General features: G+C 44.8%; 1 protein-coding gene across 1 annotated transcript in view; it reads right to left on the bottom strand.

Annotated features, from left to right (window-relative positions):
* LOC143284976 (metabotropic glutamate receptor 8-like) overlaps positions 1–23,313 on the bottom strand; it is a 412,856-nt gene extending 389,543 nt beyond the window's left edge. Inside the window, exons 1-2 of the mRNA XM_076592138.1 lie at positions 23,238–23,313; positions 5,934–6,661 (exon numbers count right to left, since the gene is read on the bottom strand). Coding sequence (XP_076448253.1) covers positions 5,934–6,530 — 597 coding nt within the window. The 5' untranslated portion in view covers positions 6,531–6,661; positions 23,238–23,313. The remainder of the gene's footprint in view (positions 1–5,933; positions 6,662–23,237) is intronic.
* Between the last annotated feature and the right edge of the window lie 1,687 nt (positions 23,314–25,000).

Genomic DNA, 25,000 nt, shown 5'->3' with positions numbered 1-25,000 from the left:
TTCGGCTGTGTCCAATACCCTGCCTTCAGCACGTTGGTCAGCAAGACACTGTCTCGTTTCTAACTTGTCATGAACATCGATCCGATCACCAACACGAAAGCTAAACTGTGAAGGAACACACTTCTTGATAAATTGTGAAGGACCATATTCTGATGGTCGGAAAAGGAAAGCAAGGAACACACTTCTTGATAAATTGTGAAGGACCATATTCCGATGGTCGGAAAAGGAAAGCAAGGAACACACTTCTTGATAAATTGTGAAGGACCATATTCTGATGGTCGGAAAAGGAAAGCAAGGAACACACTTCTTGATAAATTGTGAAGGACCATATTCTGATGGTCGGAAAAGGAAAGCAATTATTGGTCATTGAGATCAGCAATTATTTGTTGACAACCACAAAAAATACAGTTGCAACAAGAAACGAAACCAGTAATCAAAAAGTTATCTAAACGCTCACTAGTCATAACAAGAAAAAGGTCTCGAAGTGACATGAATTGGTAACAACACCAAAAAAACTCGTAATCCATTGCCAGATGAGTAACGAGTTGTTGGTCACTATTGGCAAGTGTTAAGAAACAAACGGAAATATTCGTCAACAAGCAAAATCTTCTTCTTCTTCTTCTTCTTCTTCTTCTTCTTTTCGTTCGTGGGCTGCAGCTCCCACGTTCACTCGTATGTACACGAGTGGGCTTTTACGTGTATGACCGCTTTTACCTCACCATGTAGGCGACCATAGTCCGTTTTCGGGGGGTGGGAGTGTCGGGGGGGGGGGGGGGGGGGGGCGGGAGCTGCATGCTGGGTATGTTCTTGTTTCCATAACCCACCGAACCCTGACATGGATTACGGGATCTTTAACGTGCGTATTTTGATCTTCTGCTTGCATATACAAACGAAGGGGATTCAGGCACAAAGCAGGTCAGCACATATATTGACCTGGGAGATCGGAAAAATCCCCACCTTTTACCCACTAGGCGCCGTCACCGAGATTCGAACCCGGGATCGTCAATTTGAAAGCCCGACGCTTTAACCACTCGGCTAGTTCGCCAGTCCAACAAGCGAAATAGTTCTGGCTATGAAAAAAAACCAACTGTGTCGATGATATACTGTCAGCAGACTACTAGTAAGCGCAGCTCATTAATCAGATGATCTGATGAAAGAGGGTGGAGGAAGGAAGGGGGAAGGAGGTGTGGGTGGAGGTAGAAGCAGCTGTAAAAGTGGGGGGACTGCTGGAGTGTGAAGGAGGGGAAGGCGGACGGATGCGGGTGGCAAGGTAAGGAAGCGGGAGTTTGGGGGTGGGAGGGTGGGAGGGGAGAGAGGGTAGGCATGGGTATCGCTCTCTTGAAACTTGAATAACAGGGAGGAGAAGTGTCTCCAGTAATTCATTAATCAATATCTAAGCCCCAACAACCTGCAGATCAAAACAGAAATCCCTCCTCGAAAGCTTGTCGAATTCCCAGGGAGTTTTTTTGTTTGTTTTGTTTTGTTTTGTTTTGTTTTGTTTTGTTCATTAATAATTCCACCCTGAGGCGTTAACGACTGGGATCAAAGAGGACTGGAAGGGAGGGAATACAAGAAACAAGTCCTCCTCCTCCTCCTCCTCCTCCTCACTGAGTTTAAACCTCACGTTCACAATCTTGTGGATCTTTTTTTTTTCCAAACAAACAAATGAAGAACTGGTATTTTTGAACAGTTATTATGATCACGAGTGAGTACATGATTATGTGCATATGCGTGAGTCTCTCTGTGTCTCTCTCTGTGGTGTGTATGTGTGTGTGTGTGTGTGTGTGTGTGTGTGTGTGTGTGTGTGTGTGTGTGTGTGTGTGTGTGTGTGTGTGTGTGTGTGTGTGTGTGTGTGTGTGTGTGTGTGTGTGTGTCTGTGTGACAGAATGGATTATAAATGCAAGTTCTGGTATCTTCGTTTTCTATTGAATCAACGTGCGTGCGTGCGCGCGTGTGTGTGTGTTTGTGTGTGTGTGTGCGTTAGTGCGTGTGCATGTGTGTGTATGTGTGTGCGTTCGTGCGTGTGTGTGTGTGCGTTCGTGCGTGCGTGTGTGTGCGTATGTGTGTGTGTGCGTGCGTGCGTGCGTGCGTGTGTGTGTGTGTGCGCGTGGTTTTAACCAGGGTTTGTTCATATCATCATCATCATTATGATATGAAATGCAGCTTTACGTTCTGCTTACAGCACATGGTTGTCGATATCAGGGAAATTACTTGGGGGATAATTCTAACATTCGCTGTGTGCGCGCGTTCACCTCCAACACCAGCACCCCTACCGCCCGCATGCATCTCTCTCAATCTCCCCCCCCCCCCCCCTCCCCGCGCCCACCCCACCCCTCTCTCTCTCTCTCTCTCTCTCTCTCTCTCATGTTCAGAAACGCACAGAATAAGTCAAAGGGGTGCAGCAGAGTTACTAAAAAAAAATAAGTGATGTGTGACGGGTGCCGCTCTTCATAGGGAGAAGAATTTGTCTGTCTAAGGTTCCTGAAAACCTGTCCTCATTGGGTAGAAGCTACGACACAAGTGGACCATGGACAAATACAAATAACGTGACCGTTGTCGTCCGTGATGGCTAGCACAGCCTGCAGATTTTTGATCACTCACGACACACATCACGAATCGGGCTGTAGTGGATTTCACAAGACACTGTCGGTCATCCATCCCACAACACAAACGGACGTTCCCTTATTCCTTATCATCAAACCCGCGAGGTATGTTTGTTTGCGCGCGCATGCAAAACAAATTATACCACCATCACCACTGCTATCACCACAACCTGCACCACCACCACCACCACCACCACTACCAGCCACCACAAGGACAACCAGATGGACATGTCATAGCACACCACACTACCGCTCAAACACAGCCCTGCGACTAAACCCTACCGTCATAACGAATGACTGACACGCAACAAAGCACGCTACAACTGCACCACACCACCACCACTATACTACAACAACAACACAAAACCAACACACACACACACACACACACACACACACAGTCACACACACACACACACACACACACACACACACACATATACACACACAGAGTCACACACACACACACACACGCAGAGAGAGAGAGAGATAGACAGAGTCACACACACATACACACACACAGAGTCACACACACACACACACACACACACAGAGTCACACACACACACACACACACACACACACACAGAGTCACACACACACACACACACACACACACACACACACACACACACACACACACACACCGAGAGAGAGAGTCACACACACACACACACACACACACACACACAGATAGAGTCACACACACATACACACACACACAGAGACACACACACACACACACACACACACACACACACACACACACACACACACACACACAGAGTCACACAGAGTCACACACACACACACACACACACACACACACACAACACACACACACACACACACACACACACCACAACCAACACTGCTGAACGTGAAACAAGGAGGCAAGGAGAGTAAAGTTTCAGTTTCAGTTTTAATAGCTCAAGGAGGCGTCACTGCGTTCGGACAAATCCATATATGCTACACCACATCTGCCAAGCAGATGCCTGACCAGCAGCGTAACCCAACGCGCTTGGTCAGGCCTTGAGAAAAGAAAAAAAAAGGTGAATAAATAATAGGAGAGTAAATGAATTAATAAACAACAAAGAGAGCAAAGTCTCTGGCTCTGTTCCAATGTATCTTTCATTTACCTGTGTGCTGTCTAGCTGAATCGGCAGCATTAGCAGCCCTGACTTGAAGTTAACTCTCTCCATACGAACGGCGAAAGAGACGACGTTAACAGCGTTTCACCCCAATTACCATCATCAAAATATTGCAAGCGGAAGGCTCTTATACTGAAGACGTGAATGTTGACAAAGAATACCACAATTCTGACGACGGAAGCTAAAGGTTGGGTCATTCAGACACCCACTGGACATCCGAGGGGTCTGTGCAGAGGAGAAGAGAGGACTGGCCGTACTGAGTGAGTTAATGTGCCTTGTTGTTTGGAGGGAGTTACCACTCTTTTGTTGTATGTTAATCAACACTAATGTAGAGAGCTCTTACAAAAACAACCACACCAACATATTACAGCCACCATTCACCACACACCTCACCCAACACCCCACCACCATCACCACATGAGGGACACAGCAACACCAACACCACTACCACCACCAACAACAACACCAATATCACTACCACCAACACCAAACCCAACACCGCCAACACTACCACCAACACCAATGTCACTACCACCAACACCAAAACCGCCACTATAAACCAACACCAATATCACTACCACCAACACCAAAACCACCACTACCGCCAACACCAACACCAATATCACTACCACCAACACCAATATCACAACCACCAACACTACCACCAACACTACCACCAACACCAACACCAATATCACTGCCACCAACACCAACACCATCACTACCACCAACACCAATATCACTACCACCAACATCAACATCACCCCTACCACCAACACCAATATCACTACCACCAACACCAACACCACTACCACAACAAACAACAACCACGAACACCACAACACACCACACCACGTCTACAACCACAACACCACCACCGACCACGAACAATGCATTCCAGTAACTAACCCTGAAAGAGTCTGAAGATGTTGGCCACCAATAAAACCCCACATCACCACACGAACGACACATTGCAGCACAACAACAACAACAACAACTCCACCACAAACGAACAATTACAACACTGACTGAGCTTGAAGAACCATAACGTCACAGCACAACACCAACAACACTGACAGACCTTGAAGAACCATAACATCACAGCACAACACAGACAGACCTTGAAGAACCAGAACATCACAGCACAACACCAACAACACTGACAGACCTTGAACCATAACGTCACAGCACAACACCAACAACACTGACAGACCTTGAGGAACCAGAACATCACAGCACAACACCAACAACACTGACAGACCTTGAAGAACCATAACGTCACAGCCCAACAACACTGACAGACCTTGAAGAACCATAACGTCACAGCACAACACCAACAACACTGACAGACCTTGAACCATAACGTCACAGCACAACACCAACAACACTGACAGACCTTGAAGAACCATGACGTCACAGCACAACACCAACAACACTGACAGACCTTGATGAACCATAACGTCACAGCACAACACCAACAACACTGACAGACCTTGATGAACCATAACATCACAGCACAACACCAACACCAACGAACAACAACACTGCCACCAACAACAAACACAAACAAACAATTACAGCACTGACCGAACGTGAATAACCAGAACATCACAGCACAACAACAACAACACTGACAGACCTTGAGGAACCAGAACACACCACCACCACCACAACAATAACACCAGCGACCAACAACACTGACTGACCTTAAAGAACCTGAACTCACCGGCACAACAACAATGAACAACAACAACAGAGTCGAAATACCCCAGCATAACAAAGCACCAGCAACAACTACACTACAGCAAACGAACAAACAACGACACCACCACCACCACCAAAAACGAACAAACAACGACACCACCACCACCACCACAAACGAACAAACAACACCACCACCACAAACGAACAAATAACACCACCACCACAACAACAACAAAAAACGAACAACAACAACGAACAAACAACTCCACAGGCTAACCATGAAAAGCCAGAACACCCCCAACACAACACACCACACGAACGAACAAACAACACCCCAACACCAACGAACAAACAACACCAGCACCATCAACAAAGGAGCAAAGCAACTGACAAAACACGAACAAACAACGAACAACACCACCACCACAAACGAACAAACACCACCAACAAACAACCAACACCACCACTGACTGACCTTGAACAGCCGCAGGATGTTGGCCACCATGATGGACACGGTGGACGAGGCGGCCCCGATGACGCCCACCACGGGCTTGAGGCGGTTGTAGGCCGGAGAGCTGTTGTCCTCGCAACGGTAGTCCTCCAGGTCGATGGTGGACAGCTGCGCCTTGATGAAGTCCATGCACTGCTCCAGCGCGAAGGTGTCGTAGCTGCACGTGTCCAGGATGCGCATGCCCACCGTCACCCCGGGCAGGAGGTTCGGGTCCCGGTTGATGAGGTCCACGGCCAGCAGCATGGCCTCCAGCCGCTGGATGCCCTTCTCCTTCTTGATCTTGCCGCAGTTGCGGCCCTGCGTGCCCTTCTCGTGCATGGGGAACAGCCCGCCGAACACCACCTGCCCCTTCAGGTCCACCTTCAGGTTGCCGGGCTCGGGCTCTGACTCGCGGATGCGGGTGGCCTTCGCCGCCGGGTAGGAGTAGTACCGCCCGCCCATGCTCTGGGACAGCGTGCTGTCCAGTAAGGTCACCGAGGTCACCGAGGTCAGCGCCAGGGTCAGCACGCGGATCAGCATGGTGGCCGTTCGGAGAGACGCGGGTTGGACCTGCGGCGTCATCGTGTTGCTCGGGGGATCCCCTCAGCACGTGCCTGGCTGGTGGTGGTGGTTGTGGCTGGTGAGGTCTTTCCTCGGGTGGTGGTGGTAGAGTGATGGTGTGGTGGTGGTGGTGGTGGTGGTGGTGGCAGACGCTGAAAGACACACAAGCAAATCAGTGTTTCTGTGTGTGAGGTCTGCTGCACTTCTGAACGGCTGGCGCGTGTTCCGGTTGAAAATCATAATAGTGTGATACCGGCTTCTGAGGCTGATATACGCTATCAAAGCACACCATTGAATACTGTCCTTGTTGGTGTATTTTCCCTTTCTCAACTATACTGAACGAATTCGTTTTCTTTTGTCCGTTTGAACGAAAATCTCTCCGTTAGACTCCCGGTTTCCAAAAATGAAAAAAAAACACTTTATTCATTCGTGCAGGAATAAGGAATGAGCTGTTTCTATGTCCAGAAGCAACTCTCGAACAATACCAGTCGTTTGCCTTGTGTGTTCCGAATCACTTCTCCTCATTGGCGCTGCTGCTGGAACGGTACCTTTGTATTGTAGTGTACTGTAAAGGTGTACAACAAGGCAACCACTCGCCAGCTGTCACTTTTCTCGGCAGAACACCCGGACTCGGGGACTGCGCGCACCCCCTTGGGCTTTTTAACTGACCTCAACAAAAAGATTTTCATGGTGATCACTGGACACTACACACAATTCTGGTGGAATAAAAAAAAAAGTTTTCAGTCAACACTGCATTGCACACGCACACAAACACACGCGCACACATACACAAACATATAAAATCAAGCCCATCCCGTCAATGTGTATTCCTCCAAAATATTATTTGGTTAATTCTAAGTGTCGACGAAGAGTGAGTACGGAATGAAAAGTGACGATTTTTGTCCTGTGGCCTGCAGACCCCCTGTGTCCGATGACCGGCACAAGAAAAACATGGAGGACGTCGCTACTGCTGAAGAGAAAAACATTGTTGAACGTGGCCTGTCATTCCTTATCTAATGTGCTCATCTACAACTCAAGTCCCTTCTTCTTTGTTGTAGTTTTGTTTTTTTCCAACTCTCGTTCGAGCGTTTTTCTCTGACAGCCGTCAGTCGGCTCTACCCAGGTAGGCAGCCTGTTGTGCAAATGACCCCATGTTTTTAAAGCGCTTAGAGCTTGGTCTACGACCGAGGATAGGCGCTGTATAAGTGTCCATACCAATCAATCAATCAATCTTTTCGACACATAATTCCGTCCGAGTGTTGTTGGGTTGTTGTTTTTTTGTTGTTGTTTTTCTTAGCAAAAGCATTCCATTCCCACGACGTCAGTAATTTTTTTATTATGTGCACAGCATTTCGTGATTGTTTACAGCAGATAGTGTCTGAGATACCACAACACGCATACTCTTGTTAATTCTTATTTCCACAAGAAAAGCATTAAAAAAATCCCTATGTATTTACACGTCATATCAGTGGAATAATACCCGATAGAAACTGTTCTTTTTGTCAGCCGATTTCGTTTCGATATAGTAAATTCAACACACCTATAAATCATCTGCTTTCTCAGACACGGTCACTGAGCACAAAGAACACACAGCTGCGGTTTATTTATCTTGAAGCAGTTTTAAAACAAGTTTAAAGCACTCGTTAAGTTTTGCGCGATCAGCGAGGAAGCTTTTTCTTTTCTTTTCTTATTTTTTTTTATATTATTTTTTACACGCTAGTTTATCAGCGGTAGTTCTTGCTGCATAATATATCAGCTACTTTTTTTTTTTTCGTTGCACAATGTAATGTAATTCATCCAGGGTAGGCTATTCATACATGAAGACAATCAACAGCAGGAAAAAGAGCGACACGCCTGGCACTGACTGACAACGCGCGGTTCACGCTGTTCAGAGGTAACTCGGGAACCCGAAGGCCAGTTACTTCCCCGGCAAAAAAAGAACTCTCCGGTGCACGGCAAGCAGAGGAGAAAGGGAAAGTACGCGTGCGTGGTGGCAGACGACAGATGCCTTGCCTGCCTGCTGAGGACAGCGCACCACGCGGCGTTCACTCGCACTGCTTTGCTTGGCCGTTCCAGTCAGCGCGAGCCTGGGTCTGTGGATTGAAAGTGATTGGAGATAGACCAGTGAGTGATCTCTCTCTCTCTCCCTCTCTCTCACACACACACACACACACACACACACACACACACACAGGGTGTGCTGTGTTGTACTTGCGTTGACATTAGAAATAACCCTTATGCCTATCACCCCCTTGTCAATAGACATAATTATACAGGTTAATGACAGTAAAAATATCAAAGTGCGTCTCTCTCTCTCTCTCTCACACACACACACACAGACAAACACACACCACACACACACGCGCACACACACGCGCACACACACACACACACACACACACACACACACACACACACAGTGTGCTGCATTGTACTTGTGATGACATAAGAACTAAACCCTTATCACCCCCTTGTCAATAGACCTTGCAAACAGTGACGTCAATCCTGCGGAACCTCGAGCGCGCAGTGGAAAATGTAGCCTCGTCCCTTGCCGATCTTCAACATCCTAAACGCCAAGAGGAACTGATGTCAAATATAAAAGAAGCTCTACGGTCCCACCAACTCCCACAGGAACCATCCATTCAAGTGACCACATCCCATGCCACAGTCCAAACAGAAGAGAAGGCATCTACAAACCTGAAATCGTCCATCAAGTCCTTTTTCTCACCAAAGAAACCCACTGTGAATGAACCCTCTGCCTTCGTCCATTCCCTCAAATCAAATTCAATCAACATCCACCGTAAAACCATCAGTTGAATTGTGCCCTTTCTATAGTCAGAACACATATTCTGCGGGTATTCATGACAAAACCAAACACCAGACACCGGTCAGCAGCAAACACTCAGTCACACCAGGATGAACAGTTGATTTAAACAAAATTTTATTCTCTATTCTCTATTTCTCTTTCTTTTGTCACACATGTACAGATAGACAGCGGAGCAACAACAAGCTAATAGCTTATATCGTGCTCAGGAATGTGATTAAATACATTTGTTTCGTTTGACGGCTGGTGGACGCTACACAATTGCAGTTATGTTGAAATACACATTTTCCAACTGCATATAAACGACAGTCATTGCAGACATACATTGTTTCCCCCCCCCCCCCCCCCCCCCCCCCACCCCCCACCCCCTTTTTTTTTTTAACAGTTGAGCAGTTGAGCCGGCGAAGGCAGCCCCCTCAATCAACATGGCTGTAAAGTCTTCGAGTGACTTATTATCCGCACGTACAACCCGAACTGGCCCTTCAAAAGGAGCCAAACACGACAGAAAAGAGAAAGCCTCTACACAGAAAAAGAGGTCGCCACAACAAAACGCGAACAGACACGGAAACAACGCCAACAGCTGGATAAGGGAGAGTTCAGAGGAAACACAGGACTCTGGAAGCGACACCACGGACAACGACGAGGACGAGAATCGTCAGGACACCCACAAGATTTCCCAACTCCCACGAGTTACCCTGCTCCATGACTCAGTGTTGAAAGGAGTGCAAGCAGACAGACTTGGTCGTTCTTATGGCCTGAACATCGATAAGAGAAGATTGTCAACACAGAGAGAGAGAGAGAGTGCTGTATTATAATTGTGTTGATATAAGAAATAACCCTTATCACCCCCTTGTCAATAGACCTTTGCATGTTAATGACAATAAAATATCAAAACGCTTCTCTCTCTCTCTCTCTCTCTCTCTCTCTCTCTCTCACACACACACACACACACACACACACACACACACACACACACAGTGTGCTGTATTATAATTGTGTTGATATAAGAAATAACCCTTATCACCCCCTTGTCGATAGACCTTTGCAAGTTAATGACAATAAAATATCAAAGCCTCTCTCTCTCTCTTTCTCTCTCTCTCTCCCTCTCTCTCTGTCTCTCTATATCTCTCTCTGTCTCCTGTCTATCTCTCTCTCTCTCATGCTTGCTCGCGTACAGAGCCCGTGCCACTGCGATAAGAGACGACTGGTGAAAAAGACTTGTGCAGTGTAATGATGAGCATCAATCCTGTTTGCTTCACCTCATGCTTCTGTCTCACTCCACCCTTTTTCTCGGTCTCCCAGTCCTATCTGTCTGTCACCTCTCTCCCTCTCCTTCTCTCTCTCTATCTATCGATCTCTCTCACTCTATTTCTCTTTCTTTCTTTCTTTCTTTCTTCCTCTTTCTTTCTTTTTCTCTTTCTCCCCCTCTCTCCCCTTTTTCTCTTTCTTTCTCCCTCTCTCTCTCTCCCCCTCTCACTTTCTTTCTCCCTCTCTCTCTTTCTCTCTTTTTCTTTTTCCCTCTCTCTCCCTCTCTTTCTTACCCTCCCCCTCTCTTTTTCTCTTTCTTTCTCCCTCTCTCTCTCCCATTTCTTTCTCCCTCTCTCTCTCCCCCTCTCTCTCTCTCTCCCTCCCCCCTCCCTCTCTCTCTCTCTCTGTGCCTCTGCCAGACGTCAGATGTCAACCGACTCCCAACTTTAACCCCCTTGAAAGCTGCAGACAAGTACGTATGCACGTTACTTCACCGTGATAACATTCAGATTGCAGATCAGGATGGCAATCAGTATTCGTTGTATTTGGACGTCTGACGGGTGCAATAACCGAGTGGTAAAGCTTTTGACTTTCAATCTGAGGGTCCCGGGTTCGATCGAATCTCGGTGACGGCGCCTGGTGGGTAAAGGGTGGAGATTTTTCCGATCTCCCAGGCCAACATATGTGCAGACCTGCTTGTGCCTGAACTCCCTTTCGTGTGTATACGCAAACAGAAGATTAAATACGTACGTTAAAGATCCTGTAAACCGTGTCAGCGTTGGGTTGGTTATGGAAAAAAGAACAGACCCAGCATGCACACCCCCGAAAACGGAGTATGGCTGCCTACATGGCGGGGTAAAAACGGTCATGCACGTAAAAACCCCACTCGTGCACATACGAGTGAACGTGGGAGTTGCAGCCCACGATCGAAGAAGAAGATTTGGACGTCTTCCTCTTGAGGGTTATATTGCCTTTGATCAGCATAATTCATTCGTTAAATAAAAAAAAAAATTTTAATTTTAAAGTGGCAATGTTCACATTTCTTTCCCTGTACATTTCCGTTTATAAGACGGAAACGAATTTTTAATCAGTTAATAACACTGTAATATATACTGTACATTTCTTACCCTGTACTTTTTTTCTGTTTATAAGATGGAAACACTTGTAAATTGGTTAATAACATTGCCATATATATTCTACATTTCTTCTCCTCCACTCTTTGGGCATCTTTACGTCTGTTGACAGGGAAGAAATGTAAGGTATAAATTACAAGGTTGTTTGAACAAATTTACAAATGTTCAGACTTCGGAACGAAACTGAAAGGAAAGAGCACAGGGGAAGAAATGTGGATACTGCACACACACACACACACACACACACACAAAGGGTGAGGACACAACAGGAAGGAAGGAACCTCAGTTCAAAACTTGGTGCAGCAATGATATTACTTTACCAAAGTTCAACAACAGTCAAACGGGGAAGCTTTCCAACACGCAGTCTGCACAGTCAGTGACATAACTCGAGTTCTACGCTCACTGGCTGAGTCAAGGCGCACTCGTTTTGTGATTGACACATGATGTTGTGTCACTGCCGTGGCGCGTCAGGCCTTTGTGATGATGGCATATGAACAGTGAGTGAGCAGACCTTCTGACCAAACTGAAATTCGTTTTAGTCTAGGTGGGTTGAAAGGAAGGGACGGGGGGGGGGAGGGACAGGGGGTGGGGGGATGCGGGGAGAGGGAGAGAGAAACTGGGAGTGGAAGGAAAGGTGGGGGTTGTGTGTGTGTGGGGGGGGGGGAGTGGGAAGGCGAGGAACTGGACAAAGTACAAAGTGACGAAAAACATGTTTTATCACTTTCTTCTTTCGTACATCAAAGTAATCTTGAAAGAAATAATCAGTTACCTCGTTCACATAGCACAGAGTGACGAAGGCTATGTGCACATTCCTTCCTACTCCCCCGACCCCATGCGTGAATGGCGGAGTTGTGAGCACGGGCAATATTAACAATTTTGCCCGTCGACTCTTCTATGTTGAAGTCGGAATCACTGTGTACCCAAATGGGTATACCCTTTGGACCGAAAAGTTGTCCACCTTTCTGGTTCGACATTCTTATATTCTACTTAACATTTTTGCCCGTCTGCAGTACAAAACATACGTGAAAAAACTACGAAACGGGCAAAAATGTTAATTAGATATATAGAGAATTGTCTACTATAGTTGACGATTTTAAACGAAACTTCGCCCGATTATAAAGGTGTCTAAAAAGGGATGCTTTTGGGGGCATTCCATGCACCTAGCAAGGGGCTTGGAAAGAATGGGGGATACGCAAAGTGAAGGAGAAAATGTCACGGACGGGTATTTTCGATTTTGCCCGTCTGAATTATTTGTAAACGGTCGTGCGCAATTCCGATGGCAAGAGGTAGGCGCGCAAGAGTTGTGCACTTCGAAACTGTAAACGGCGGAATGAAGTGTGGTGTCAGTCCCGGTCGCGCGAGGCTGAAAACGAAAGTGTACGACGACACAATGGTTTGCGATTGTACTTACCGATACATGATTCCACATGTTTTGCACAGAGCCACACACACACTTTGACGGAATGAAGTTGTCAGTGTACACGCACCAAACTACGGAATGAAGTCAGTTGTCAGTGCCTACACACACAATCCTGGAATGAACTTGTGAGTGTTCACGCACAACATCATCAGTTACAGAATGAAATTGTCAGCCCCGGCGACTATTCGGACACACAAACACGGAATGAAGTTGTCACTGTACACTGACACACAGACACATGCTGAAGAAATGTTGTAATTGTACATGCACGACCTGTCCCTGGTCTGCCGAAGTGGATGTGCACAAAGGAGACGTAGGAAAGAGGTCACTGTGTACAATCTTGTACTTGAAGTGAAGACGGAATGAACTGCACCGTGCTTCGCGGGAGGATGAAAACCAGAGTGGAGGACTAGACAATGGGTTCAGAAAGTAACATGAACAAGTCTGTGCGTATGGAAAGAATGGCCATCTGTGCAGCTAATTATTTTGTCTCGTCCTCAGTTCTCCACGGAAAGCCAGGAGCATACTGACATGCAACACAAGGACACAGCACACACGTACGTGACACGTGCTGTCGAGGAAAGAAGCTGTCTAACACACACCACGGGCAATCACGGAATGAACACACACACACACACACACACACACACACACACACGAGCGCGCGCACGCGCGCGAAATCGCTCACTTGAACATTCACAGCCGGCGCATGCATCACGAGAAAGGGACGTCCAGCTGTCCAATTGAAACGGTTCAAGTTCAGCACGGACACTGACTCGGTCGTTAACTCTCTGCATACGAACGGCGAAAGAGACGACGTTAACAGCGTTTCACCCCAATTACCACTATCAAAATATTGCAAACGGAAGGCTCTTGTACTGAAGAGGTGAATGTTGACAAACAATACCACAATTCTGACGACGGAAGCTAAAGGTTGGGTCATTCAGACACCCACTGGACATCCGAGGGGTCTGTGTGGAAGAGAAGAGAGGACTGGCCGTACTGAGTGAGTTAAAATCGTTGTCAAGGAAGGTCCCACCAGTCCCGCTCATTTTTAATGTGAAGTCCTCTGTGCAACGCATTTGAGCACTGCAATACAGGGAATGGAAATCCGAGTGTCTGGATTTCCACGTGTACCCGGTCAGTGCTGTCGGAACCGATACAGCAAGGACGTACAACGAAACAGGCCGAAAGGAACGAACCGGCCCACCACAGGAGACTGCCGTCATCCTGTTTTTCCGTCGTACACACGTGTTTCATGCAAGCTGTTTTATTATTTTCATTCAGTCAGTTTTTGCGAATGACGCTGTGTCATCATGTGTGTGTGTGGTGAGGCTGTGCAGGGGTATGCCTGCGCGTATACAAGTCTCCGAAGTGTGTGTGTGTGAGGGGGAGGGGGTGCGGTGGGAGGGTGGTATGGTAAGTGATGGTGTTGGGACACTATGGGGCATATAATAAAAGACGAAAAGAATCCCTATTACATTCGTCTAGAATCACACACTTTTAACAGATAAGAAATTAAAGAGAACACACAAGTATTAACATTGCACTCCATTCTGTTTACAAACGTGAAACTGACTTTCACACGATGTTTGTTTCAATATCGATTCATTCCGTTTTATCTCAGTAAGCCTACAACACTGCCATGTGATGCAGTCACGAACACTGAAGTATGTTGTTGCAGGAAACCCACAGAGCAGCTGAAAGGCTGGCATCATCACCACCCAAGTTCACTGCCGGGCCGTCACGCCCTGCTCGTGTGGACCCCCCCCCCCCCACCACCACCACCACCCACCAGTGAGTGAGTCTATACCGCATATTTCAGGTCACCCATTTCACGAATGACAGATCACGACAGACTAAAACAAAGACTGGCGAAGAAATCTGGTTTGACATCTTTCACTATTTTCAGAAGGAATAAACGGATGAAAACTTTACATATGGATCCCTTCTCTCCGCCTTCCACGTGTGAATCTCAAGCAGGTGCCGTTTTGTCTACGGGTGAGATGTTTTCGCTTCTAAACACCATAGTAACGTGTGTGTGTGTGTGTGTGTGTGTGTGTGATTGTGTGTGTCACTCTGCCGGGTGTGTGTGTGTGTGTGTGTGACTGTAAGTACATACACATATTGTGTTGTGCAGAAGATCATTACTGGCACTGTCACACCACGAGGGCAGCTTCCCAAACACGCATGACGAGGCCGCCGCCTGATCCCCCGACTGGAGACTGCACTGTGGAACGAGGGCACTGTGACGACACAGGACAGGGACCCTGCTGTGGAGCTGCTTCTCTGACCGGAGCACCCGTTGGGTAACATGTATCCAAGCCAATGTCCCCTTAACATTCCAGTTCATTCCGTCATAAACGGTGGTCCCAGTAACGCCTCTACTGCCAAACCAGTGTTCCTTTAAAACTGCAGTTCATTCCGTCATAAACAGTGGCTCCAGTCACGCACCTGTTATCATGCAAACTGACCAGTGCCTGCCGTGGACTGTTTCTGAGGAGACATAAAAATGATGTATATCCACCGATCGACATTCTCTCCGTGAGTACACAGTTGTTCATGTTAGGATCGGAACCCATTGTCTCGTCTTTCACACTGGTTTTCATCCTCTCGCGAAGCACGGTACAGTTCATTCCGTCTTCACTTCAAATGACCGGCGATTGCACACACTGACCGCTTTCAGTCGAACTGCTTTATACGTCCCGTATTGCAGATCGGACACCGACAACGTTCCCGTATTCTTTTCGAATTTCTCTTTCACTTTGCAAATTCCCGCTTCTGTTTCAAGCCCCATGCTAGATGCATGGAATGCCCCACAAAGACATCCGTTTTAAGACACGTTTGGACTCGAGACAAGTTTCATTGCAAGTACTGACACAAACTCAAACTTGTGTATACATTCACACTCCCGTCTTAATCGTTTTCACGTATGTTTTGTACAACAGACGGGTAAATTCGAAAAGACCCGTCGGTCCGATTTTCTCCTAAACTTTGCGTTTCCCCCATTCTTTCCAAGCGCCTTGCTAGGTGTATGGAATGCCCCCAAAAGCATCCCTTTTTAGACACCTTTATAATCGGGCCAAGTTTCGTTTAAAATCGTCAACTATAGTAGACAATTCTCTATATATCTAATTAACATTTTTGCCCGTTTCGTAGTTTTTTCACGTATGTTTTGTATTGCAGACGGGCAAAAATGTAAAGTATAATATAAGAATGACGAACCAGAAATGGTGCACACGTTTGTCCTATACGGGTATACCTATTTGGGTACATTGTAATTCCGACTTCAACACAGAAGAGTCGACGGGCAAAATTGTTAATACTGCCGTGAGCACTGCTTATTCCGTCTTGCCGGAGGAAAATTGTGGATATTGCCGTGACGAAAACCATGTTTTATCACTTCCTTCTTCCACATATCAATCTTGAAAGAAATAATCAGTTTACTTCTTTCACATACCGAAATAATCTTGAAAGAAATAATCAAAAGTGTCACTTTAACTATTGGGCACTCACTATGGTGTTTATCTTGAAAGCAATGAAAAAGGAGGAAGGCCAAGAATCATTCACGACACCAGAGAATGAACATGAAAATGTGAGAAAGATTTAGTTTCCATATGTTGAAGAAGAACTCTCTCAGGCACTAACATTCATACAACGGTGAGTTCGCTCTCGAAGGAAGAAAGGGAGGGAGGGAGGGAGAGGACGGTCACCTGCAAAGGTGGAGAGATTGTAAACAAACACACACACACACACACACACACACACACGAGATCACAGAGGAAAAATTTATGGCCAAGTGGGATTCCTCACGACAGCAGCTGTATGGCCACTGACAGGCAGGGTAATATACAGGGCCTAACTTCCTGATTAGTCTTCTTCCCTGTGCTTGGTTTACTGCTGGCAGAACAGTGAGCAACAACGACCGCTGTTGATCAGCGGCATGTTTTACATGGTGCGGCGGCATATCAAATCACAGCACAAACAAAGCGGATTTCCACCGTGCCTCTATTAAAAAGTGGATCCATGATGCTGTATTTCCTGATCGTTACAGCCGATATCGTGTCGGTGGCGTGTGTCGACGCCGGGTACAGACTGCACAAAATGTTAAGGACCACGTCAGAAAAGCAGAAACGAGTTCTTTTTTTTTCTTTCTTTCTTCTTCTTCTTCTTCTTCTTCTTCTTCTTCTTCTTCTTCTTCTTTTTTCAAAATCGAAAGGTTATCTTAATCATGCACGCTGCATGATATAATGGTCTACCGCTCGGATTTATTCACTGCACAAACGGCTGCTTATGGCATATGTGCACAATGAACAGCTTGACAAATGCGTTTTAAAACTCGATGTTTTAGCTAAAATTGTACAGCCATTCAGTGGTTATCAAACGATAGTTTGTTGGGGTTTTGTTTTGCTTTGTCGTTTGTTGTTATTGTTTGTGTGTTTTTTGTTGTTGTTTTTGTTTGTTTGGTTGTTGTTGGGTTTTTTTTTTGGGGGGGGGTTGTTGTTGTTGTTGTTTTTCTTTTGTTTTTGTTTTGTTTTTTGTTTTGTTTTTCATTATAATGAAAATTAAAGTACACGTGCCAGAAACCATCTGTGATTACGAGTGGTGTTCATTACAATGGCTGCATACATTGCAGTTTAGCAGTTGTAGTAGTAGTACTAGTGTAGGGACTGGCATTTGACTGCCGAGGCCTCACAGCCTTTTTTATGTCCCCTTCAATATCGGTCTCCTTTTATTTGTGGGATACATGTCTGTTTTCTTTTACAAGTACTGTAAATCACTCGTCAAAGTCAGTTTGCCGATAATGCAGCAGCAGTTCACCGTGTTCCCCCAAAGAAAACTGTGCACAGTGGTCCTTAACTTTTTGTGTACCCTGTATATGTAATTCCAGTCTAAATCTTCATCGGTTCTGACAACTGGTCTGAAAACAGATGGACAGCTCATTCGCAAGGAAAGCTGAAGCCAACTGGACGCCATACTGAGATTCGTATCTGGCTGTCAGTCCGTTAAGAAGTCATCTGCTTACTGGTGGTAGTTTCTGAACTGTAACCTGTATCTTGAATGAAATCGTGTTAAACTTGCCTCCACGATATGCCAAATGTTCTGTCTTGTTCGATATCTGCCAGTGGTTTATTTTCCAAAGTCATTGCAGGAAAACACTGCAGTGACACGTAGCACAAACTTGCTGTGGAGGCACACACAGATAATATTATTATGTCAGCTTAACTAACGCCGCGAGCAAGTGAAAGCTTGCCGTGAATCGTAGCCAGCTGAGCGCTCGGCTACATAATTATTATGAAGTTACTGCTTCGCGCTGTACTGACACGAGTAGCAAAATGGCTGATTGAACACTTCCGCTGGCTTCAGTTCGGAAGGGGGCTCAAAGAAGGCATGTGCTATCCGCCTATTTTGAGACAGTGGCTCTGACAGTCTGGAGACGACAGTTGACAAGATGAAACGCCACAACAACAATGAAAAACAGGAACGCTGTGTCCATACTGAATGGCCCCCAGAAGCAGTAATTGCAAACATTGCGTGAGTCACGCACTTCTGGGGGCTGGTTGTAAACCAGCATCTGGCGGAGTTATCGAAGCGATAAAAACCACACACACACACATATATATTGTTCTGTGATAAATGCAAGCAAGCACAATATATAGGAGAAACAAAGAACACTCTCAAAACAAGATTCTACTTACACCGCAATCACATCAAACAGAACACGGGCACCCTAGTCACACGCCACTTCAACCAATCCAACCACACAATCACTAACATGAAATGTATCATCATAGAATATATTCACGGAAATTCACACACAGTCAGACAAACCAGGGAAAAAAAGTGGATGGACAGACTGAAAACAGTGGCACCTTACGGGCTGAACATTCGGGACTAATAGTCATAAGGAGGTCCCTGTGGTTGCGTTTGTGGGGTGTTTGTGGGGTGGTGAGGACAATGATAGAGGACTCTCTCTCTCTCTCTCTCTCTCTCTCTCTCTCTCTCTCTCTCTGTCAGTCTGCCTTCTCTCCGCCTGTCCGTCTGTCTCTCCCTCTCCCTCTTTCTCCCCCCTCTCTCTTCCCCCTCTCTCTTCGTCTCTTCATCCTCTCTCTCTCCCTCCCTCCCTCCCTCCCTCTCTCTCTCTCTCTCATTGCCAGCCATCTGTCCGTCTGTCCCTCCCCTCTCTCCTTATTTCTTCCCCCCCTCTCTCGCTGTCTGTCTCTCTCTGTCTTTCCCTCTCTCTCCTCCTCTCTCACAGTCCCTTCTCCCTCCCTGACCCCCTCCCTCTCTGTCTCTCTTTTTCCCCCCTCCTATTATCTGCCCATCTATTTTTTCTCGACCTCTCTCTCGTCCTCTCTGACTACTTTACTCACCAGCCTCTCTTCCTATTCCCCAAGCAACACTTCACACTGTTCTTTTCATGCTGCATGCCCTGGATGCAGTTTTTACATGAGTTTTTTTCATGAGCTTTGTTAACCTTTTTGTTTTCTTTGTTGGTGTGTGTGTTGCATTTTGACATACCAGTAAACGCCCTTGATGAAGACCAGTGGTCGAAACCGGTCGGGCATGTGAGAAACTGTTCTGTTTTCCTTTTTTTCTATTGTTATATATATATATATATATATATATATATATATATATATATATATATATATATATATATATATACATGTAAAGAGAGTTAGAAACTTTTTGGTGAAACGTTCATTACTTGAAGTCCTGAACTGGAATGTTTTTGTTATTTTGAGGGGTTTGTTGATGTTTTAGGGTTTAAAAAAAAAATATTATTTATGTTACCGAAGTTAAAAATACCCCGCATCTCTTCGCAAGAACTCAAGTCCCACAGTAATAATAGATATCTATCAATACTCTTACACACAATGACTCTCTCTCTCTCTCTCTCTCTCTCTGTTATGATTTAAAGATTCAAGATTCAAACAACTTTATTACTCGAGGATAAAGGTTTTAGGCATTGCCTAAAGAGAGAGAGAGAGATTAGAGAGTGAGAGCACGGTGCAACATTCACACATGACTATTTAGAGTTGTTTTCCTTATTATTGGTTGATGGTGATGTTGCCTTATTGTCTGAAACAGTTATTGGATTATACAAACGCAGCTGAATAGTTTGTCTCGTGCAACCTCTGCACTACATTTAAAAGTGAACATGGATAAAAGTAATATTATTGTATTCAGAAAGGGGGTTTACTTAGCTGCCACAGAAAGATGGATTTATAATGGAGTATCTATGCCTGTAGTGAATGCATACTAATATTTAGGAATTTATTTTACTACAAGACAGTTTTGTGGCAGCATGTGGTGACTTTGCCAGTGGAGCCGAAAACGCATTGTTGTGTATTCTACAGAAATTATACACGCTGAAAAATAATTCCCTGAACACGCTTTTAAAGTTCTTTGATTCACAAGTTCAACCATGTTACAATATGGTGCTGAGATAAAGGGTTTAGATAATGCATCATTTCTTTGTGAAAAAGTACATTGGTTTGCGCTCAAGAGATTTTTAAGAGTAGAAATGCGAACACCTAACGATTTTGTATATGGAGAAACAAACAGATGCCCTATTTATATAAATTCATGAATAAGATGTATTAGTTATTGGCTTCAGTTAACGAGAATGCATGAGTCTAGATACGACACAAATCATATCGAACCTTGCTCGATCTGGATGCACGTGACAAAAGAAACTGGGTTTGGAACATCCGCTGTAAATTGTATATGTATGGATTTGGTTACGTTTGGTTAAACCAAGGCGTAGAGAGTATTGACGAATTTCTTAGATTGTTCAAAGAAAGTTTAGCTGCATGCAGATGGCAGAAATGGGATTTTCATGTTAGTAATAGCGAGAGATTTAATCTTTACAGAACATTCTGCACCGTACCAGATGTGAAAACCTATTTACATTTAAACATAGATCGATACTTAAAGTATTCAATGGCAAAATTCAGGCTTGGTATTTCTGAAATTGCAATACATTATTACCGATATAGAATACATAACGCAACTGATCTGAGGTGCAAACTTTGCAACAAGGAAGAAGAAAATGAAATACATTTCGTCCTAACTAGTCCTGTCCTGCATGACTAAAGAACAAGGTATAATATATCATCCTAATTTTGTAAATTTCCCAGTCGGCATAGAATAGCATTACTCATGGCTTCTCGGCATGAACAGACCATTCGCAATTTATCAATTTATTTGTTTAAAGCATTCAGACTGCGATCAACTCTGTTGTCTTTGAATACTGAAGTTTGTTCTTGATGATATGACCGCTTATTTCTTCTTGTTTTTCTTACAGGATCATGGGTATGTATCCCTTCATGAGGAGCAATGGCCTTTTCATGAATATATTATCCGTATCTCTCTCCTCTCTCTCTCTCTCTCTCTCTCTCTTAACAATTCAATGACCTCTACTCACATCGAAATAAACGAGAATCGTGTGCGGAGTTCATCTTATGACTTTGCCTCCCTCTTTCTCCCTGCGTGTGTGTGTGTGTGTGTGTGTAATGATAATAAATGCAGTGGCCCCTGTTCATATCGAAAGAAACGAGTATCACGTGTTGGGTTCATCTTCTTCATTCGCTCTTGTGTGTGTGTGTGTGTGTGTTCTGACAACAAATGTCCCTGCTCTTCTCGAAATGAACGATAATCACGTAGTGAATTCATCTTCGGTATTGCATTTTGAATTTTAAAATTCCCAACTCAAACTAGGTGTACGATGGCTCAGTGGTTATAACGTCTGCCAGAAAGATGACTCAGTCCTGAAGCGGCGACCACCCTGGAGGCGCGGGTTCGAACCTGATGAGGACCAGGTTGGAAAAAAAGGCGGCAATACAAGGGCATCCAGGAATCATGACCTGGGTGCGGCCCGGCCCCCTTTAAATGTAAGGACCTTAGGGCCGAAACACTTGACTGAGGGTGGCTTCTCTGAAGACCTTGTACTGTCCAGATCTTCCTAGAGTTTATCACTGTCGTGTAGTGACGAAATGACCGAAGAAAAACTGATGGGAAACAGGTGCAAAAATATTGCCAAAAAAAAACCCCCAAAAAGTGGCAGTTTAACGAAACAGACACGATTGTAAGTTAAGATAGACCGACTGCAAGGAAATGTATTCAGATGTTGTTGCATTCATGGCATCCTTATCAGTACATTAAAGCGATAATAGGAATGGAAGGTTAATTCCGACTGGAACGACATACAAGTATATAAAATGTTACCACAGCAGTTTGTTTGTGTTTGTTTTTGTTCCTTATAGTCCAGCCGACCACAGGGCCATATCAGGACTGTCAAACCATACAAATGTTTAACCGCGTCAACACAAAACTGTCACATTCACAAAACAAACAATAAACAAACACACACAAAAAAAACACTGAGACAAACCCACAAAACACAGTTCATGGCAAATACCCCAACCATTTAGTTCTTTATGGCAAATAAGACTAGACCATGCTGAGGACGCCAGCCATTCCGCTTAATTTACCATCCCCAGATTACAAAAAAGAGCGTAAACCAGGAAAACAAAATACAAAACTTGATTAAAACCAAACAAAAATTACATGAAAAAGGCCGTATAGGCAAATGACACCGCAGAATGGGCAGCTAGTGCCCATCTCAGTGTTTACATCTCACTAACTAATCGCCAGAGCAAAACAGCACTGATAGTACATCACAGACTGCGGAAAAGAGAAGAAAAAGGTGTAAAGATTTGCTTGAAAAAAGAAAGGGGAATGGACCAGGAAGGCAAAAAATGGAGACACAGTGAAGGAAGAAAAAAGGCAGAAACAAAGAGTGATAGAAAGGAAATTTCCAGCACTGAATTTCCAGGAGGTGGGGATGCTATTTATACAGAAAGACCCCCGGTGTCCCCATGGGGGGAAAGTAGTTTGTTTATAAACATGCGAAGTCGGTAGACAAGACATTCTTACTTTTTAAAAGACACGACCGCAGTAATGATAGTGATTGTGTTAATAATAATAATAATAATAATAATAATAATAATGATAATGATAAGAACAATAACAACAATAGTAATGATTATCACAACAAAAACAAGACGAAGAAGAAGAATCAATAATCATAATACCTTAACTGCTTCAGAACTCGGCACTGGGGGACAAGCTAGCAGACGACGCAGCAACAACGAAACATTTGAGCGCAGACACTAATATCTCATAGGGAATTCTGTAGTGTCTATGATCTGAGTCACAGGCATTCACCAGACTTCCAGTCGAAACCGAAAAGCTCCGCCTCTCTGACCCACCCTAGGGCTCACTACTGGCGTCGGGTTGTGTAATAATAACAATGAACAATAAACAATCACCATTTCTCTCGCACCCAAAAATAGAAAAATGATTCATGAACCGGACCGCTCTACTTCAGTTTCAATTCAACTGGACTTCCCTTCGTTGTGCCAACCGAACGGGGAACAACCTGACACAAGGACAGGAAGGACTTTTCATCGACGCCCTTTTCCTGTTAGCTTTATGCGCGTTGACACACACTTGTGCAACGCAATAGCCGAGTGGTTAAAGCGTTGGACTTTCAATCTGAGGGTCCCGGGTTTGAATCTCGGTGACGGCGCCTGGTGGGTAAAGGGTGGAGATTTTTTCCGATCTCCCAGGTCAACATATGTGCAGACCTGCTTAATGCCTGAACCCCCTTCTTGTGTATACTCACACAGAAGATCAAATGCGCACGTTAAAGATCCTTTAAACCATGTCAGCGTTCGGTGGGAAACAAGAACATACTCAGCATGCACACTCCCGAAAACGGAGTATGGCTGCCTACATGGCGGGGTAAAACCGGTCATACAGGTAAAATGTTACATGTCTGTCAGAGAATGTATGTGTGTATGCCTGAAATCTGATCAGTTGAATGACACAGGAAACGAATGATGAGCGCCCAGTGGCAGCCGTCAGTCGGCTCAACCCAGGCAGGCAGCCTGTTGTGCAGAATGACCCCGTGTTTGTAAAGCGCTTTGGTCTCCGACCGAGGCTAGGCGCTATATAAGTATACATAATAATCAAGTATACATATCAAACGCCGTTTTCGTTCATTTCCTGAACAGAGTCGGTTTAACCCCTTTGGTTGATGAATATATTTGTGAAATGAAATTTAATCAGTGTGGCAAGAATCTGAAGTGTAACTACAACTTTGTTTTCTTTAATGTACTTTTATTATTCAACGATGTAACTGATTTTGTTGAACAAAAATACTGATATTTAAAACTGGTGGGTGACTTGACACCCTGAACTGCAAGCCCAAACTAATGTTCGTGAAGTGGTCCTTCACTGACAAACACGTTATTATTACCATCATGATTATTATTATTATTATTATTATTAGCAATTACGCCTAATCTTGAAAATAAGACCTAGGCGTTTACCAAAAAGAGGGGGGGGGGGTTAAACCGCTGGCATTGTCTCATTGCACAATTTGGGTATTCTGGTTGTGGGTTTCGGACTCGGGACATCAACTGGGTTTCATGGTTTTGGGAAGAGTTTCATTTGGCCGCGTGTAGGCCTACTTGCATATCAGTTATATCCAATTGTGCGGGCGCGCGCGTGTGTGTGTGTGTGTGTGTGTGTGTGAATTCCATACTTCTGTTTAAAAAAAAATATATATATATATATATATATATAATGCAAAATAAAATAAAATGAGATAAAAAGCTACAGTGATTGCAAAGCGTACAGATAAATAGTTATCCACGATTTGTGTTCAGTCATTATAGGCATAATCGCTGAAGCTTTTGAGATTAAGGAAACACACACAAAAGAAACAACAACAACAACAACGAAATACACTGTAATGAGGAAAACGGGAGTAAAAAAAAAAAAAAAAAGG

The sequence above is a fragment of the Babylonia areolata genome, chromosome 8, assembly GCF_041734735.1.
Source record: "Babylonia areolata isolate BAREFJ2019XMU chromosome 8, ASM4173473v1, whole genome shotgun sequence".
Taxonomy (NCBI): domain Eukaryota; kingdom Metazoa; phylum Mollusca; class Gastropoda; order Neogastropoda; family Buccinidae; genus Babylonia; species Babylonia areolata.
The sequence above is the reverse complement of the archived record's forward strand: the minus strand, read 5'-3'. Positions and strand labels throughout refer to the sequence as shown.